This window comes from Pteropus medius, unplaced genomic scaffold (genome assembly GCF_902729225.1).
Source record: "Pteropus medius unplaced genomic scaffold, Ma_sr-lr_union100, whole genome shotgun sequence".
NCBI lineage: Eukaryota > Metazoa > Chordata > Mammalia > Chiroptera > Pteropodidae > Pteropus > Pteropus medius.
The window spans coordinates 64,821-81,164 of record NW_024348532.1 but is presented as its reverse complement, the minus strand read 5'-3'; the positions used below and the strand labels follow the sequence as shown (position 1 = coordinate 81,164).

The 16,344-nt window shown below is 56.5% G+C and overlaps 2 protein-coding genes across 7 annotated transcripts; one reads left to right on the top strand and one right to left on the bottom strand.

The window, feature by feature from the left end:
- The first annotated feature begins 77 nt into the window (after positions 1-77).
- Positions 78-2,972, top strand: LENG9 (leukocyte receptor cluster member 9). Its single transcript, XM_039879910.1, is given in 9 exon segments — positions 78-88; positions 703-850; positions 852-1,343; positions 1,942-2,066; positions 2,068-2,116; positions 2,118-2,276; positions 2,278-2,331; positions 2,333-2,428; positions 2,430-2,972. Coding segments are annotated over 9 exon segments (1,218 nt in total). The 3' UTR covers positions 2,514-2,972.
- Positions 2,595-13,935, bottom strand: LENG8 (leukocyte receptor cluster member 8). 6 transcript variants are annotated; one of them, XM_039879836.1, is made up of 16 exons: positions 13,786-13,935; positions 12,093-12,185; positions 11,237-11,411; positions 10,780-10,881; positions 9,905-10,012; positions 8,882-9,134; positions 8,577-8,718; positions 8,143-8,331; positions 7,614-7,892; positions 7,401-7,541; positions 6,978-7,263; positions 6,447-6,548; positions 6,301-6,369; positions 6,083-6,212; positions 5,800-6,007; positions 2,595-3,827 (listed from the first exon to the last, which is right to left on the bottom strand). In XM_039879836.1, the coding sequence occupies exons 2-16, from the start codon at positions 12,128-12,130 to the stop codon at positions 3,665-3,667; spliced, it is 2,385 nt and encodes a 794-aa protein (XP_039735770.1). In that variant the 5' UTR covers positions 12,131-12,185; positions 13,786-13,935; the 3' UTR covers positions 2,595-3,664. The 6 variants fall into 6 exon arrangements, with proteins under 6 accessions (XP_039735770.1, XP_039735766.1, XP_039735768.1 ...); XM_039879832.1 differs by lacking the exon at positions 2,595-3,827 and having other exon boundaries at positions 4,336-6,007; XM_039879834.1 differs by lacking the exon at positions 2,595-3,827 and having other exon boundaries at positions 4,336-6,007; positions 13,862-13,932.
- Between the last annotated feature and the right edge of the window lie 2,409 nt (positions 13,936-16,344).

The window sequence follows — 16,344 nt, the reverse complement described above, 5'->3', positions numbered from 1 at the left end:
AGCGCCTTTAAGAGCCAGGTGTGCCACCTGGAATTCATGTCCCGGCGGAGACCGGGCTGGCCAGGGCGAGGCTGATGATGGGCCTTGAGTGATGGGATGCGGCCCCTTTAAGAGAGCTAGGGGACGTGGCTAGGCGGTCCTCTCTCAGAGGCGGGGTCCCTACGTGGCTGCTCCCACAGCCTCTTTCATTCATCCTGTTGACAGCGCTGCTGACGGACAGACGCCATCCCGCGCGACCTGACTCGCTCCAGCGGCCGGACCGAGTTTAGTGGACGCCACCGGGGCGAGCTGCCCTTTACCCTGGGATCGGCCGCACAGAAAAGTGGTCGAGAGTAGGCGTAGTCCTCTGAAGGGAGGGCTCCTTGTCCCCTAAAGGTGTGTCGGCCCGAGGGCGAGGGCGGCAGCTGCGTCAAGTCTGGGCGACGAAGTTCTGTCTGAATCTGCAGATAGATGTCTGGTTGTCCCGGGCGTCCGTGGAAGGCGCGACCAGCCGGGGGAGAGGAGGGGACAGAGGGGCTTGGCAGCACACGCAAATCATTAAGACAGGGGCGGAGCCAGGCTCGCTCAGGCCCAAGGAGGACCGGTAAATCAATTAGGCCACAAATGTAAACCGCTGTCCGCGAAGGGGGCGGAGTCAGACTCCCAGAGGACACCATGGAGGGAGATCCGCTTGGGCCCGAGTGCCCTCCAGTGACGTCACAGTCAGGTCACTGTCCGGGTCCGGGCAAAGTCGCCCACCGTGCGGGGCAACCTTGGCGAGACGGGCTCGTCAGCTGCACCCTGGTTTCCATGGCGGCGGCCATTTCTTCCTGTAGGGCTACCGGTCTGCCGCTTCTTCCTTGTAGGGCTGCTGTCGCTTCGGCGCCCGCTGCCGCCAGCCCCACTCCCGGGCCCGGGCTGGGGCTGAGGCCGAGGATGGGTCCGGGGCCAAGAAACCGCTGCTGCGCACGGCCACGGCCGTCGTCCCGCGCATCCGCTGGGACCAGCTGCTGGGCCGAGCCGACTTTTCGGTGGGCTACTCCGACCGCTTTCTGGGCGTGCGCGAGGAGCCCTTCAGCACTATTTGCTGGGACGAGCCGCTGGCGGTGCTGGTCATGCCGCAGCACCGCGTGCGGTACTTTCACTTCCGCGACTGCGTCATGTGAGACCGCGACCCGAGCACCGATCTTGTCTTCGGATCAGGGTCGGCGGAGAGCCCCGGCCCCACCGTCGTGGACGCACTCGAGGGCGGGGGAGCACACGAGGATGGAGATGCGCACGACCGCGCGGACGCGCACGGGGTCGAGAACACCCATGGGACCAGGCCCTCGAAGGACGGCATAGATGCTGCCTCCACTGGCGCCTAGGCGGGCGGGCACGGAGAGCTGGCTTGGACAGTCCCGAAAGCAGGTCCTCTGGCGCTGGTGTCTGTGAAGGCCCAGGACCTGGACGGGGCCAGGATATCTCGTAGATGGAACCTGAAAGGGTGCTGAAGCCGGCTGCTGAAGCCAGGACTAGAGAGGCGCAGGTCGTGGCAGCCCCAAGAGACCCTGGGAAGTATTAGGGTCCCCTCTCCTTTTTGTCTTATTAAAGGTTTATCATTTCAAGGAACCAGCTCTTGGTTTTATTTTATATTGTTTTTACACAGTCTATTTCTGCTCTTAATCTTTAATTCCTGCTATTCACTTTTGTCTTTTTTTCTAGTTCCTGTAGGTCAAAGGTTAGATTTGAAAATTTTCTTGTTTCTTGAGGTAGACCCGTATTATGAATTTCCCTCTTAGGGCTGCTCTCTCTGTGTCCCATAGATTTTGGTTCATTGTTTTCATTTGTCTCAAGGTATTTTTATCTCATTATTAACCCATTAATGTTATTTAACCTCCATGTTTGTTTTTCAGGTTCTTTGTTGTAACTCTAAGACTAAAATGTAATGTGGTCGTTGGTCAGAGAGGCCACCGTGGCTAAGGGCGTGGCCCCTCACCAACCAGTCCTGTGCACTTTGTGGCTCTGAGGACAGAGCACGGGCTGCGGGCAGGGGTGGCCAAAGCCCAGGAAGAGCTGGTCTGAGCCACGCCATCATGCGCTCCGTTCAGTGCCTGTGCAGGCCCTCCACCCGACGCTGGCCTTGCTGAGGCTGGTGGGGCCCCAAGGCGGCTGCCACAGCCACTGAAGCACTGAGATGTACAATCTCAGCCCATGGACTTCAGGAGCCGTCGCAGCTTTAGTTTGGGCGGCTGCTGCTCCTGGACTCCTAAGTGCTCTGTGCACCGCCCACCCCCTCCTTGGAATGCATGGCCCAAGGAGCTGAGCCAGAGGCTGGAGGCCCAGGGACTCCGAGTGCTACAGCCCCCTGGGGGGCTACACCCCCAACATGACATTGGCCAAGGTGCCCAGGGGCTCCCAAGGCTGCCTCCTTACCACTGGGTTCAGCCCAGGGCAGGAGCTGGGGGAGCCAGCCCATGGGGCAAGTCCGGCTGTACCACATGGGGAGGGCAGGGGACACCTACCAACCCCTGGCTGAGGTCCCCTTGGGGTAACAGTCCCAGACCTCTGGGAAGACAATCCGTGTCAACCCCAAACCACCAAACCACCGGATGATATCCAGCCAAAGCAAGAGGAACAGCGCACTCTCTCTCTCTCTTTAATTTTGGTTTCTCTCAAGCTTCAAAACGGTGCTCAGTGCTCCAAGGAAAGAATGAAGGAAAGAAAGGGGAGGGAGAGGAAGGGGAAGGAAGGCAGAGGAGGGACATCTGGAAAAAAAGCAGCCTGACAGTCCAGCTGTTTGCAAACTCATTGCACATCCTCCAGTTACATGGCAGAAGAGGGAGGGAGGACCAAAAGAAAAGGGGAGGAAGAAGAAAAAAATAACTTAAACACACACAAAAAGAAAAGAGAAGGAAACATGACGTGAGCTGGTGATCCATGAAGGCAGGGAGGGGGAACCGTTTACCTGTGCTGAAACAAGTAGGGGGGAGGAGGAGGGAGAAGAAAAAAAACCAGAAGAAACACTGGGGTGAAGGGAAGGACATGAGACAACTTAGTACAACTGCAGACGAGGCGGCCCGGCTGGCGAGGTCCCGCGTTGGCCTCCGGAATCCTCAGTGTGAGGTGGCGGTGTGGATCTGCTGGTGGTGTGGTGTCGGCGTTTCTGGGGTGGGGGGCCGAGGGCAGGGCGCAGTCTCTATGGGCTCCCCTCGCCCCAAACACTGAGGCCCCGGAGGGCTGGGCAGTAAGAGTCTGTGGTGAGGCAGGCGGGTGGGCGGCAGGGCGGCGTGCTGGTGCCCCCGCCGCAGCGGGCACAGGCGGAGCAGCCTGTCGTCTTCTGCTGGCCCCCCGGCATGGGACAGGCCAGGGTGCCGGGTTGATGCCGGAGTACAAGCTCGAGAGAGAGAGAGAAAAAACACTGAGACAGCATTAGTGGAGGTGCAGGGTGGACACAGACCATGCCCCCACCCTCCGCCATCCCCAACCCTCCTCCCGATCCCACCCCTCTGAGCAAAAAATAAAAATGTAGAAAAAATCTCTGTACAGACTCCCCGGTAGGAAAACTGGGGTAAGGATGGTGGCTCTTCCTGGAGCCCACTCCCCATAATTAATTTACAGGCCAAGTCCACGGCTCAAAAAACAAAATCTGCAGAGGCAGCTCTGGGGGCCGCAGCCCTGCCCCCCACCCCCGTCGCGCTGGTGCTCAGAAGGCGGACAGCTGCGCCAGGCTGAGGCGGCAGTCGATGCTGGCGTTGTCCGGGCCCGTGTAGGCCAGGCCCAGGGGCTCTAGGAAGGCCCGGCAGGCGGCCTCGCCCTCGAAAGCCAGTTCGGCCTGCAGGTAGGAGATGGGCAGCGCAGGGCGGAAGCTACGGAGATAAGAGGAGAATGTGATGAGGCGGGTGGTGGGTGGGGGGGCCCCACAAGCAGGGAGTGGGTGGCCCCCCCTTCGGATACCCAAAAGGTTTCCTCAGCACGTTACCTGTTGACCTCTCACCCCCGCCCTAGCCTCCCCACCTCTGGGGCTTGGGGGGGCCCGGGGTGGGGCTCATGGCCCCACCCCCAGGTATGCCCCCCTCACCCTCACTTACCTGTGCAGAGGGACAGGGAAGGAGAGGGACAGGAGAGAAGGGCCCAGTTGGCTCCTTCACAGCTCGAGGGCCTGAGCAGTCCCTCAGAAGAGGGCTGCAATGGCCAAGGGGCAGGGGCCAGGCAGAGGGAATGACTCATGGGGACAGGCATGGGACTGAAAGGCTTATTGCTACTCTGGCCCGACCCTCAGGGACCCCAACACTGGGCCAGAGTGCCTCGGTACGTCCCAGACACAGGTGTCAGCCAGCACTTACTACATACTCAGAACAGGAATTTCTGGTTGTCAAGAAAAGACTATAGACTATGAACTTGGCATGTGCCAGGAAGAGCTGTTCCAAGTGCTGTCACACTGACTTACTGAATTCTCATCTGCAAGCCGTGTCACCTACCCTTTATAAACAGTAAAGAAAGTGCGGGTCTAAAAGGAGAGCCACCTGACCAGTGTCACCTAGGAAATGGCATAAAGTAATCCTGCCCCAAGTCAGTGTCCCCATGGGTAGGGGCATGGGAAAGCCTGCTGCCCCCACACCTGAGCTGGCCTCCTAGCCACCCAGAGAAAGGCAGTACCAAGTTACGAAGTGAGAAGGCATGAGAGCATGAGGCCAGTGATAGGCCAGGGCCCCTCCCACAAGGCACATTGTTGTGTTCCCACCAGAAGCCAAGCACACATACACTAACACCAAATAGTCAGTGGCTCAGCTATACCATGAGCTCACAAAGGCTCAAGACCTACCCTCAGGGGCCTGTCCAGCTGCACAGGGTGGATTCGGAGGGGCAGCCAGGGTCCTCCAGGCCCACTGCCCCTTCCAATGCCTGGCCTATAGCTAGGTCCTATGCTTCCTCGCCCTGCATGTTTCCACCTCAGGTCCCCTTCTGTTTCAGTGGCCCTTGCCCTGGCTTGGCCTTTCCCTTAAATCTTCTTTAGCTGAACCGGATCCTAGAGTATGTACCTGACCTTCAAGCTGACCATCCCTCCCCAGCTCCAAACCATCCCCATGACCCCCAACCTAATGGATATGGCATTCAAGGCCCCGCGGACCTACCAACCCGACCAGGGGTTCTGATGTGGGGCGCACTGCAGGCTAGTCAGCAGCATCCCTGGTCTCCACCCACGAGAGGCCAGTAGCACCCCTGACTTGTGACAACAAAAGATGTCTCCTAACATTGCTCTACGTCCCCATGGGGAGTCTCACTGCCATGAGGACCTCGTGCTCATAACATTGTGGGCGCAATTCAGGTCTGGGAGGACAAGCCCTTCTTAAGAACAGCCCAGGACCAGCCTGCCCCGCACCGTGCCTGTTTTCCTAAGCTCATCTGCACCCTCAGAGGACTCAAGTGGGGAAAGGATCCTGTCCCATGAGACCAGAAGCCACCAAGAGCAGGGCCATCTTTTCTACTTTTTCTCTAGAGCAGGAGCCCAGTGACAAGAACCGAGATAAAAAGATTGGACAGAGACCTCGCAGGGAGGAGCCTAGGGCTTGAAATAAGTTGCAGACCAGCTAGGGTCACAGTTATCGTGAGCAGAAGAAAGAGATTAGCAGGGGTGGAGAGGGATCCCGGAGCAGTGAGACAGAGAAGATAGAAGACAGAGACAGAGAAGGACCAAGACGAGGGGGTCTGCAAAGGGAAGGAAAAGTAGAAGGTGCTGTGAGTGGGAAGAAAAGAGGAGAGATTGGGGACGGGAGCCTGAGGCCCACAGGCCAGCAAGAGTGAGCAGAGGAGAAGGCGGGAGAGCCCAGCGGCACATACGTTTTGATCATGGCTTTGAGTGCGGCCTTGCGCTCTCGGTCTGCAAACTTGTCTACGAGGTAGCCAGACATACAGGGTGCGTGGCAATACAGCCGGAAGAAGCGGTGGTAGTTGCCCAGAGCCCAGGCTGCCCTGAGCGCCAAGGCATGGGCCACACAGGGATCCGTCTTCAGCTCCCGTGTCAGGTACGCCAGCTCCGTGGTGATGTCTGAACCCAAGACAAAAGGTCAGTGGGGCCCAACCCTAGGGCCTGGAGCTGCCAGTCCGCAGCCAGTCCTCTCACCTCCTGAGTTCTTGGTGAAGATGTAGTAGAGGATCCGATAGGCGGTGAACTCGCCCACGTTGCCTGCCAGGTTCTCTGCATACAGCGACTTGAGCTGCGTCTGGCACTGGTTGAACTCCTCATGGTCACCCTAGTGGCAAGAGCAAGGAGGGAAAGGAGGAGCAGAGTGAGGCCAGGGAGAGAGCTGAAGATGGGCTGGGCCCTGTCAACCTACTTACCTTCTCCAGTGCAATGCGGGCGTGCGTCTCATATACCTCCACAGTGAACTCCGTGCGCACGCCTTGCACCTGGGTGGCGGGGAGAGAGGAGTCAGGCCAGGCCAGGGCGGGACATGCCCCACCGGGCCATCGCAACCCTGCCTCACCGTCAGGTCCTGCCGGATGGACTTCATCTGCTCACAGGCGAAGGCATAGTCCTGCTTCTCTTTCCAGTGGGACTTGACCATGCACAGTGACTTCTTCAAAACCTGGGAAAGAAGGCAGGCTGAGTGGGATGGGCCGCAGGGCAGGGGCAGACAGAACCTGTTACAGTTCCGCTAACTTGGTGTTTCACATGAGGGCTGTGACATCAGACCACTCAGGGACTTGCTACCCCCATGAACAAGAACTCTGACATGAACAAATAAGCGCTCCTGACCCTGGTGCCATGTCAGCACCCGGTGTGTGCTCCGCCTCGCATGGAACGTCCACCACTGTCCTGTCGGTCTCAGTGAAGAACACTAGGATCTTTCTCCCTGTCTAGGACAGAGACCCAGAGACTGAGCAAGTCTCCTGACAAGGCTGCACACAAGGGACTCAGGGCTCCGAGGCACGAGCTGTCTCTAGCCCACTTCTCTCAGCACCTACCTGGCCAGCTGGGTTCCCATGGAGGACTTGCCCTTCCCACTGACACTTACTGCCACAGGCCGTACGGTGGACGGGTCGGGGGCACAGGTGAGTCGCAGGTAGTGCTTGGTTACATCAGGGCAGGTGCCCACAATCTGCAGCTCCTGCCAGTCGGGGTCGGCCCCGCAGCTCTCCAGGCCGCCCACCTGAAGCACCAGGGGCTCAAGGCGCAGGCGGCGGGAATGTCCATGCTGGAAACGGGCCGCCCGTTTCTGCTTTTTTAGCTCGCGCTCTGGATCCTCACATTCCAGCGCCACCATCCTCTTGCGGTTACGCTTGGTGGGAGCTAAGTCATGCCTGTGGAAAGGGGTCCAAAGGAGGAGGTGGGCATTTATGCACTATCTGGTCTGGTCACAGTAGTGGCCAACTATCTGCCTCTCCAGTGTTCCCCAAGGGCACAGCCCCTGCTCCTGGCCACCCGCCCAAAGGTTTACCTCTTCCCACGCTGTGCCCTGCCTCGGCCCCGATCCATGTGGGCCCCTCGACCCCCCCGGCCCTTGGGGGGCGGGTTCCTGCGACCCACAGGCTGACACTCATTCCCTGAGTAGGAGCTGTCAGAGTCCGAGTGCGAGTCACTGCAGAAGAAACAGAAGAGTGAGGCCCAACCTGGCTCCCCCACAGGCCCATCCCACCTGGAGCCAGTGTACCTGCGGCGGAAGTGGCGGGTAGGGGACCGGGAGGAAGAACGGGAGCGTGAGTCAGTGCTGGAGGAGGAACTGTGGTCCTTCATGAAAACATTGCGGTTGCCAAACTTGGCAAAGCTGCTGCCCCGTGCTCGGCCGGCTCCCCCAGCCCCTGGTGTTCCACGCTGAGACTGGGCGCCCCCACCTCTGGTCACAGCGCCTGCTCCCCTGGGAGGGTGGAGGCTGCTGGGGGCCTCCCACCGCTTCTTCTTAGGGCTATCAGCCACAGGGTCCCGAGTCAGCCTGAGGACAAAGCAGGGCAGGACATCACCAACCTGTACTCCCACAACCCTGTCTGCCCCCTGCCCCAGGGACATGCTGCCCCAGGTAGGAGAGCTTCCCCCAGGCAACTCAGCTAACACGCCACAGGGGGAAGCAAACCCAGGCTCTAGAGAGTGCCTATGCCATACACACACCTACTCCTCACCTCCTCAGCCCCACCCCCTGCCTGCCCAGGAACAGGTCCCAACCCAGGCACCCAGGCAGCCCTCACCCGGGCAAGGGCTCCCGGCTCCAGTCAATGGTGTAAGCCGAGCCGTCTTGGAGCCGGGCCTGCAGCACCTCCTTGAGCAGCTTTTCCGTCCGGTCCTTGTCTTCCTCCGACTCACAGGCTGTGAAGCAGCGCTCCACATACTCCTTCATATCCTGTGGCCAGTCGTCAGGCTTCCCAGACAGGCTCCCCCTGGGTGAGGGAAGAGATGGGCTCAGCTGGGGTGCACCCACCCCAATGAAGCCTGTCGTCACTACCACTGGATCCGACGTATGTGCCACACAACTCCAGTGTTTCCTCTTCCCTCCAGTTCAACACTCATGGCAACCCTGAGGGAGAGCCTTCACCCTCCCTGAGAAGGCAGCCAGACACTCAGGGAGCAGAACCTGCAGTGAGCTGTACATGGGTGCTAAGCATGGAGGTAAGGGGGCCGTCACCTGTGGTTCTGGGCCTTCTCAGGATTGGGCTGGGGGCCAAAGCCGCTGTGTTGGCTCTCTGAGGTAGAGCTGAAGTTCTGGCTGGTGACAGCAAAGGGCCGTTTCTGAATGTTAAACTTGAGACCACCAGTCCCAGGGGCAGCTGTGAAGGCAGCGAAAGCTGGGGTTAGGTCTACCCTGGGCCCCTTGGAGCTGCTTTAACCCCAAGAATGGATGGTTGCAGCTCCAGGTGGCCACCCCACGGCTGTGGGACCATCCCAGCACCCAGTGCCTCACACCCTCATTTCCCTGTGTTGCCCTCTTACGCTTCATGCGGTTCCACAGCTGCTGGCTTTTCTTGGGCTTAGCGGGCTCAGTGTAGGCGTGTGGCCCGTAGGCCTGGCCTGAGGTGGGCCCTGCCTGGCTGTGCTGTGTGGCTGGGGCCGTCCCAGGCTGGGGGCCACTGTTCAGAGCATGAGCCCCGTGTGGGGCGTTGGAGGGTTGAGGGGGCTGGGCCGTGGGCAGCTGCTGGGGGGGTGCCTGGTACGACATGCTGTCATCCATGCCAGGGACCGGGGGCTGTTGGAGGAAATGGTGCTGAGGGCAGGAGCAAAGCTCTGCGCTGCTCTCTCACTGTCCTCAATCTAGACAGTGCTCAGTTCTCAGCTCTGCTGTGACCTCAGCCTGAGGTGTGATCTCACAAACCGCCCTCCACAGGGGAGAAGGCTAGGTGCAGAGCTCCTTTCCTGTGGCCCCAGCTGCCAGGGGCAGCGCCCCCAGTGGTTACAAGCTGAGCATGTGTCCTAGGCCAGTGAAGGTGCACATAGGATCACACACACTTGCAGGAGGAACCCCAAAATAACACAGTTGCCCCACCCACTCTCCGAGCTGGGAGGTCACGTGGCCTGTCTTGTAATCACATTGCCAGAGAGAGTGCCAAGATTCAAACCAGGGTCTAACCACCTCCCAGCACTGCTCTCTATTCTGCCAAGGTGCACATTAAGTGAAAGGCCAGAGTGTCTGTGTGTGTGTGTGAGAGTGTGTGTGTCTGTGTGTGGGTGGGGAGACTGTGATTGTGTGCGTGAGTGCATGTGCAGGAGGAACACAGAAGACAAGCTGCTCCTACCATCGCCCCAACAGCCCAGGCCCTGGCCCTGCCCAAGCCCTATACCCATCCCGGTTTCGAGATCCCTGCTCCACTCTCATACTCACAGCAGGACTTGCTTGGCATCAGCAGGAGGGAAAGGTGGGGAGTCAACTTTAACGCAGGTGTCCCCATTGCTAGCTCCCTCAGAAAACAACACCCCCAGCTGGAACACGACCCAGAATCAGGTTGGGGTGTTGGTTACCTGGTTCAGAGCCCCTTGGTGCTGGGGGGCAGAGGGCTGCTGAGGTGTGGCGGAGCCGTAGGAGCCAGCCATCCCGTACTGTGAGGAGCCATAGCTCTGGTACATGCCCTGCCAGGGCAGGAGGGAGCGTCAGTGGTGGACTGGTACTCCCTCCACCTGCCACTCAGCAGCCATACGCAGTCATGGCCCTCCCACACCCCTCACCCCTCAGCCTTCTCTCTCCACGACATAAATGCACCAAATTCTATAGTAAAAAATTACAAAATAAAAGGAAAACTAACAACTCTACATCCCACTTCTGCTAGTTCTCAGAGGCATTTCTCTGTTCCCCAATTCTTTACTGAGTGCCAACTCTTCTAAGTACTACCATAGAACAAAAGCAAGAGGTAAAGGGCCACGCTCAAATGAAGCTGGCACTCATAACACAGGCAGTTATGACAAACACATAACACGTCAGCAATGCGTGCCACGAAAGAAAAGGCCGAGGGAAGCAGCAGAGTGGCTGGGTGCGGGGGAATATTCCTATAGTTTCTCATAGAAAAGCGCTCTCTTTAGGCATCACCCGGGCAGCACCCTGGGAGGTGGGGACACAGCAAGGTGTTGCACATAGGAAGGAGAGCAGCCACAGAGCACCAGTGACCTCACTGTGGGAAGATCAGGGTCTCTGTGGTAGCTGTGGAGTCAATGTGGGAAGAGAGGTGGTTGGAACCAGATAAAGCAAGGCCTGGTGGATCACAGGTGGCCCTGGGAATTAATCTTGTGGGCGATGAGCTACTGGGGGGTTTTCAGCGGTTGGCTGTCACAATGTTTTCAATCCATCCACAACCCAGGACCCACTCCAGTGGCCCCACCTGCTCCAGGGGTTGGGCACTCACCATGGGGTAGTAGTAGCTATAGGGATAGGCGTAGCTGTACTGCTGGTACCACTGGTAGTACTGCTGCTGCTGTAGAGCCGCGGCTTCCGCCTGGGACACATACTGCGGACAGAGACCCACACGCTGTCAACCTCAGCAGCAGGAGCCCACGGACCTATCTACTGGTTAACTGCCAAGGAACAGAACCTGGCATCTCTCTCCACAAATAGCCACCACCCCTACCAACGGACTTGGTCACCTTAGGGACCGCAGGCACATCTCCCTCTTCAGGTAGGATTCCCAGGGATAAGGACACATGGTGCCCTGGATGCTTCAAAGAAACAGTCCTTGCTTCCCCCACACTAGGGCTCTGAGAATATTTTCAGAGTACTCTGACCCAGTGATACGAGAGGATGCCAAGTGTATCCCTCCCCGAGAAACCCCTCATCAGGAGGCCTAGACTGTGCAGCCTTCTCACCTGTGCGCTGGCCACAGGACCATTGCTGCTAGCCTTGGCAGAGCTGCCAGCAGCACCCGCCTTGCTGATGCTGGCCAGGGCCTGGCGGGCCTTCTCCCACTCGGGGTTCTCGTGCATGGGCGTCTCCATGCCGTTCTCTCTGCCTGCCCCAGCCACCATGCTGTACTGAGAGGACCTGCAGAGTGCAGATGCTGAGTCAGGCTGCTCTCCCCACTGCACACAGTGGGCAAGACAGAGAAAGGTAAACACCAAGGCTGCCATCCCAGATCTCCCTCTATCTGTTGCAAATAAATTTCCTAATCTGTGATATGCTGATGACCAGCATGTTTCACTTTTCTGTGAAGAATAAATGAGATGACCCACTTAAGGTACTTTTCCAGGTACCTGGTATACATTTGTTAAAAATCAAACACAATGATTAACAGTATCCAGACCACTTAGCATGGGACCCGGTACCTAGTAGGTCTAAAAGCTTTAGAAATCAGCGAATCCTATCTAACACCACTTTAGTCGGCAGGTAATAATTACACCATTTTGGAAAAAATAAGGAATTAAAGATAAATGGCTGAGGCAGTTGGAGGCTGCCTCCTAATCACAGTTCATTGAATGAATCACCAATTTTGCAAAACAAGCACTATACTGTGAAAAATTAAAGCTCAGAAGGCTTGACTTTGTCCACACTACAACCAAATGCTTCTTTTACCCTCCCTCTTGCCAGAAGTCTCAGCCCCATTCCCACCACCAGGGACTGCTACATCACCCACCCGACTCTGTGTGAAGTTCCATCCCAGAGGATGGGCTGGGGCTGGCTTCCTCTTGCCCTCCCCTCCGGTCACTGCCCCTCTAACCCACTAACCAGTCCGTGTTACGTTGATCACCCACGTTGGCCGCCATCTGGACCCTGGGGTGTAAGGGGTGGACTTCGGGAGCCAGACTGCTTTTTCACTGTCTGTGAGAAAAAGAATGAATTAGGGAAACTCAAGAGAGCAAGAAACACACCACAAAGCAGGAAAGAGAAGTACGCGGACTCACGAGAAGCTAGGCAGAAAAGGGGAGTTTGAGAAAGGATCCCCTGGGGCAGAGAACTGAGGAGAATTCTGGGTGTGGAAGAAAAAGGCTGTGTGAGGGGGAAAGCTGGGCCTCTCTGTGGCCCTCCGGGAGGAGAATGAACGATGTGACAACAGGTAAGTCTAGAGAAATTTTCCGAAGGTAAACAGAAGAACCTGAAACCCATGTGAGAAAGGGAAGGATTGGAGGGAACCCTGAGCTAGACAGGGAGGTCAAAGAGTGGGATGGGGGACCTCAGTCAGGGGTCCGAGAACTCCTGAAAGGAGGCAGAAGAGAGAGGACGCTCCCAGAGCCCAGTGAGGGTGGACCCTGAAGGCTGGGAGGCTTGGAAAGATTTCTGAGAATTCTGTAAGGAGGGAAGCATCTGAGAGCACCTCAACATTGAGAAAGAAGAAAAATAACCTGAGAGGAAAAGGGGATTTCTGGAAGTCACAGCTAGAGGCAGGGAGAAGTTGAGGGTGCACCAGGGGAACGCCAACATAAAGAAGACAGTTCCTAGAAAGCTCTGCAAGAGCGACTTCTAATAGGTCCCCTGAGGGCAGTGAAGAACCCTACCTGGGACGTTTCTAGAAGGGCACCCTGGGAGACAGTAGAGGCAATCACCTAGGCTGAGAGTCTGTAGAAAAAGCTTTGGGAATGCCCAAAGAGACCCAAAACATACCCCAAAGTCTACAGTGAGGTGCAGAGAAATACAAGAAAGTAAATGGGTGTCTTGGGGTCAAGAAATGAGACCTAAACTTAGGATAACATTGACAAGTTCAAGCGGGGGGGGGGATCAAAGGCAAATCCTGCTCAAGAACCCGACAATCCACCAAGTGAGGGGGTACGAAAGTCTAGAGCTGAGGAAAGCCCTAAAAAAAAGTGTTAAAAGGGGAAAAGAACCAAGGGAAGCAGATGTTCATGAACTGGGTAGTGAGATGGGACAGGAAAGAAACTGGGGGTAAGGCGTAGGAGTAGTGGCCGGAATGAGGGTCCTGGGCAGGTCTAGGGATGGAGGCAGAAGCCGGTGGAAGGCGAGGGGCACCTGGCCGTCCAACGGGCGCGGGGAAGGCAAAGGAGGGCGCCGGGTGGAGGAAGAGCCCACCCGATCCCTGCGACTGTCTGGCCCGAGAGCCACAGCTCCGAGTCGCGCCGCGCGTGCGCACCACGTTCCCGAGAAGGTGTCTGGGCCACCTGTTACCCGGGGCAACGCCGTCCTCCCGGTGGAACCGCCTAGTGAATGAGAGTTGAAAGAAGGAGCGCTAGGAGCCCAGAAATTCCAAGGGTCCGGCGGGGAGCAGGGACCAATTACACAGGCACGAGAGTGCGCAGCCGCGCGCCTCAGCCCTCGTGCGCAGGCGCAGTGCCGCCTGTGCCCGCCACACCCTGTAGACGCTCGCACGCGCGGCGTCCGTTGGGGTGACAGTCACCGAGGCCTCGGGGCCCGCGGGGCGTAAGGCCGAAAGGAGACGCTGTGCCCGCCCGCCGCTCCCGACACCCACCTCGGCCGTTCACCTGCGGAACTCGGCAGCAGCGACCCAAGGCGATAGCAGCACAGCCGCGGGACTGCTCACAAACCTGCTAGCGTCTGTCTTCTTTGGGCTTCGACGTCCTGACCGCGGCGTCCTGACGTCACGCGGAGACCTTGCCCCGCCTTCCTCGACTGTGCTCAGCCAATGGCCGCTGCGAGCTTGACTTGGGCACGCCCTTCCCCGCCTACGCAATGACGCGATAGGCATTTTAGGTAAGCCGGAAGACAGGGTGGGGACGGTGGCCCCGAGGGGACACGCACGGCAGAACTGGGTCCTACGCCTTTCCGCACAGCACTGTTTTGGCTGGGTTCTGGTTAGCCGTCATTATCATTCCTAGCTATGAACTGGGGTGGTAGTAATTGTAAGACTGCCTACCGTACAGGATGTGCGAGCCGGGATAGAGAATGACGAACTCAAAGGAGGGGGATGGGTGAGAACTGGCTCCACCGGCAAGGGAAGCTTCTCTAATAAATAAAACCCGAGCGGCGCAGCTGGCGGAGGGAAGGGCGCGTTCGAATCTATGGAGGCGGGAAACAAGCGCAGCTTGCGGGGCGCAGAGGGAACTGGTACGGTAGAGTCGTGGGAGTCCTGGGGTGAACAGGTGGGTCCGCAGCGGTGGCAGGGAGCAGGTCCGGCAAGGCCAGTGATGGCAGGCTGAGGAGTTTGCACCATCCCTGTAAGCAGGCCTTTCTTTAAACTTCTTGTAACTTTTCGCGTGTGATGCCCTCCGTTTCCACCCAGGATCCTGGCAAAATTACCCGGTCGGGTTCAGGGGCCGGTCGCTGTAGTTACAGCAAATAGTGGAAGAGGCTGCTGGCTGCCTTTCCGTTTCCAATTGCTATGAAATTTTCTATTGATAAGTATCATGTTGTTGGCTGTTAGCATACGTGATCTTCCAGCTTTTTACTTTATTTTTACTTATTTATTTACAAACATTTATTTATTTGTTTATTTATTAGGCAAGGCAACCCTTGGTTGACCTCACAGATTACAAGGACCTTGTCAGCTCACAATCTCTTATTTTTTTTATTTTTTACGCCTACAGCACCTGGTCTCCCATCCAAGTACTAACCACGCCCCATCCTGCTTATCTTGCTTCCCGAGATCATACCAGGGTCTGGCTTGTTCAGGGTAGCATGGCTGTAGACTACTTTTTTTTTTAATTAACCTTTGTGTTTTAGAATAATTTTGGATGCACAGAAAAGCTGCTGAGAGAATTCAGAGCCCTGCACACCCTACATCCAGTTTACCCCAATGCCAGCACCTTACATATTATAATATATTTGTTAAAACTAAGAAATCCACGTTGGCACATTACTGTTAACTAAATAACAGACTTTATTGGAATTTCGTCACTTTTTCCACTCGTGTCTTCTTTGGGTCCAATCCAGGGGACCACACTTGCATTCAGATCCCTTTACTTTTAACAATTATATTGAAGATGGGTTTCTTGTAGACAGAAAGACAGGATTTTTCTTTTTTACCAGAGCATACAGTCTCTGCCTTTCAAATGACATGTTTATAACTCTTCTTTTAATATGGTTATCGGTGTGATTACACTCATCTTGCTATTGGGTTTCTATTTGTTCATCTTTTTTTGTTCCCCTTTTCTTTTTCTGCCTTCTTTTGGTTTGAGCATTTTTAAAAAATAGACTTTATGTTTTAGAGCCGTTTTAGGTGGGGCCTTAGGGAAGTGCTGTGCCTCAGTTGCCCTCCCCTGTCCCGTTGGGGGAAATGTCTCAGGACCAAGGCCATGGCAATTTCAGGGCTTGCCCTGATGTTTTCCATCTCTCGGAGATCACTCTCTTCCCTTAACTGATGTCTAGAGTCTTGAGTACCGTTGTTTCATGTGTTTTGTCTGGCTTTTTGCTTGTTTCAGGAAGGAGAGCAAATCCCGTCCCTGTTACTCCATCTTGGTTGGAAATGGAAGTGCTCACATGTATTGTTTTAAAATGAGATTTACCTTTTGTAAAGGTAGGCAAATGCCCTTTTTCTTGGTTGAAGCCTGATGAGTAAAGATTGCTGGCAGGCTGTCTGGCAGGAAATCAATGGGCCTGAATCTGGGGGTACTTTGCCAACATCCAGCACGTCAGAGCATGCTTCCGCTTCTGGGCAGTGTCGATAGAGGGCAGTGTTTGAGAGCAGAGCAGCAGGAATAGCTCTAGTCTGTGTGTCCCCAGAGTCTCACAGCTCAGTCAGAAGAAAGGTGGCCCCCAGCGCCCCCTGGCTGGAAACTGTAGTCCTTTTCTCTTTCCCAGTTTCAGGCCCACACATCCAAAGCTGCCTTGAATATTCCTTGCAGTGCACTAGATAGAAATGATAAGTGGGCATGGAGCAGTCCCCAGGGCAGGCCCCTCGCTGGATACCTGGCATGGGACACTCTGGGCCGGCAAGCCCTGATCTGGAAGCTCTTGGGGCCATATATGTGTTTTAGGATCTGGGATTGAGTTTTGAGAGGTGATGTGGCTTCTAGTCCACATAGTACACTGTATCCTCGGTACCCTGCCTGGCACTTAGGAGTAACTCCAT

Coding starts and splice junctions, on each gene's coding strand:
- LENG8 (XM_039879832.1), bottom strand. CDS start 12,130: ATGGCGGCCAACGTGGGTGATCAACGTAACACGGACTG. Junction 10,013..10,779: donor ATAGCTACTACTACCCCATG/GTGAGTGCCCAA, acceptor CTGCCCTGGCAG/GGCATGTACCAGAGCTATGG. Junction 7,893..8,142: donor AGCCGGGAGCCCTTGCCCGG/GTGAGGGCTGCC, acceptor CTTTGTCCTCAG/GCTGACTCGGGACCCTGTGG.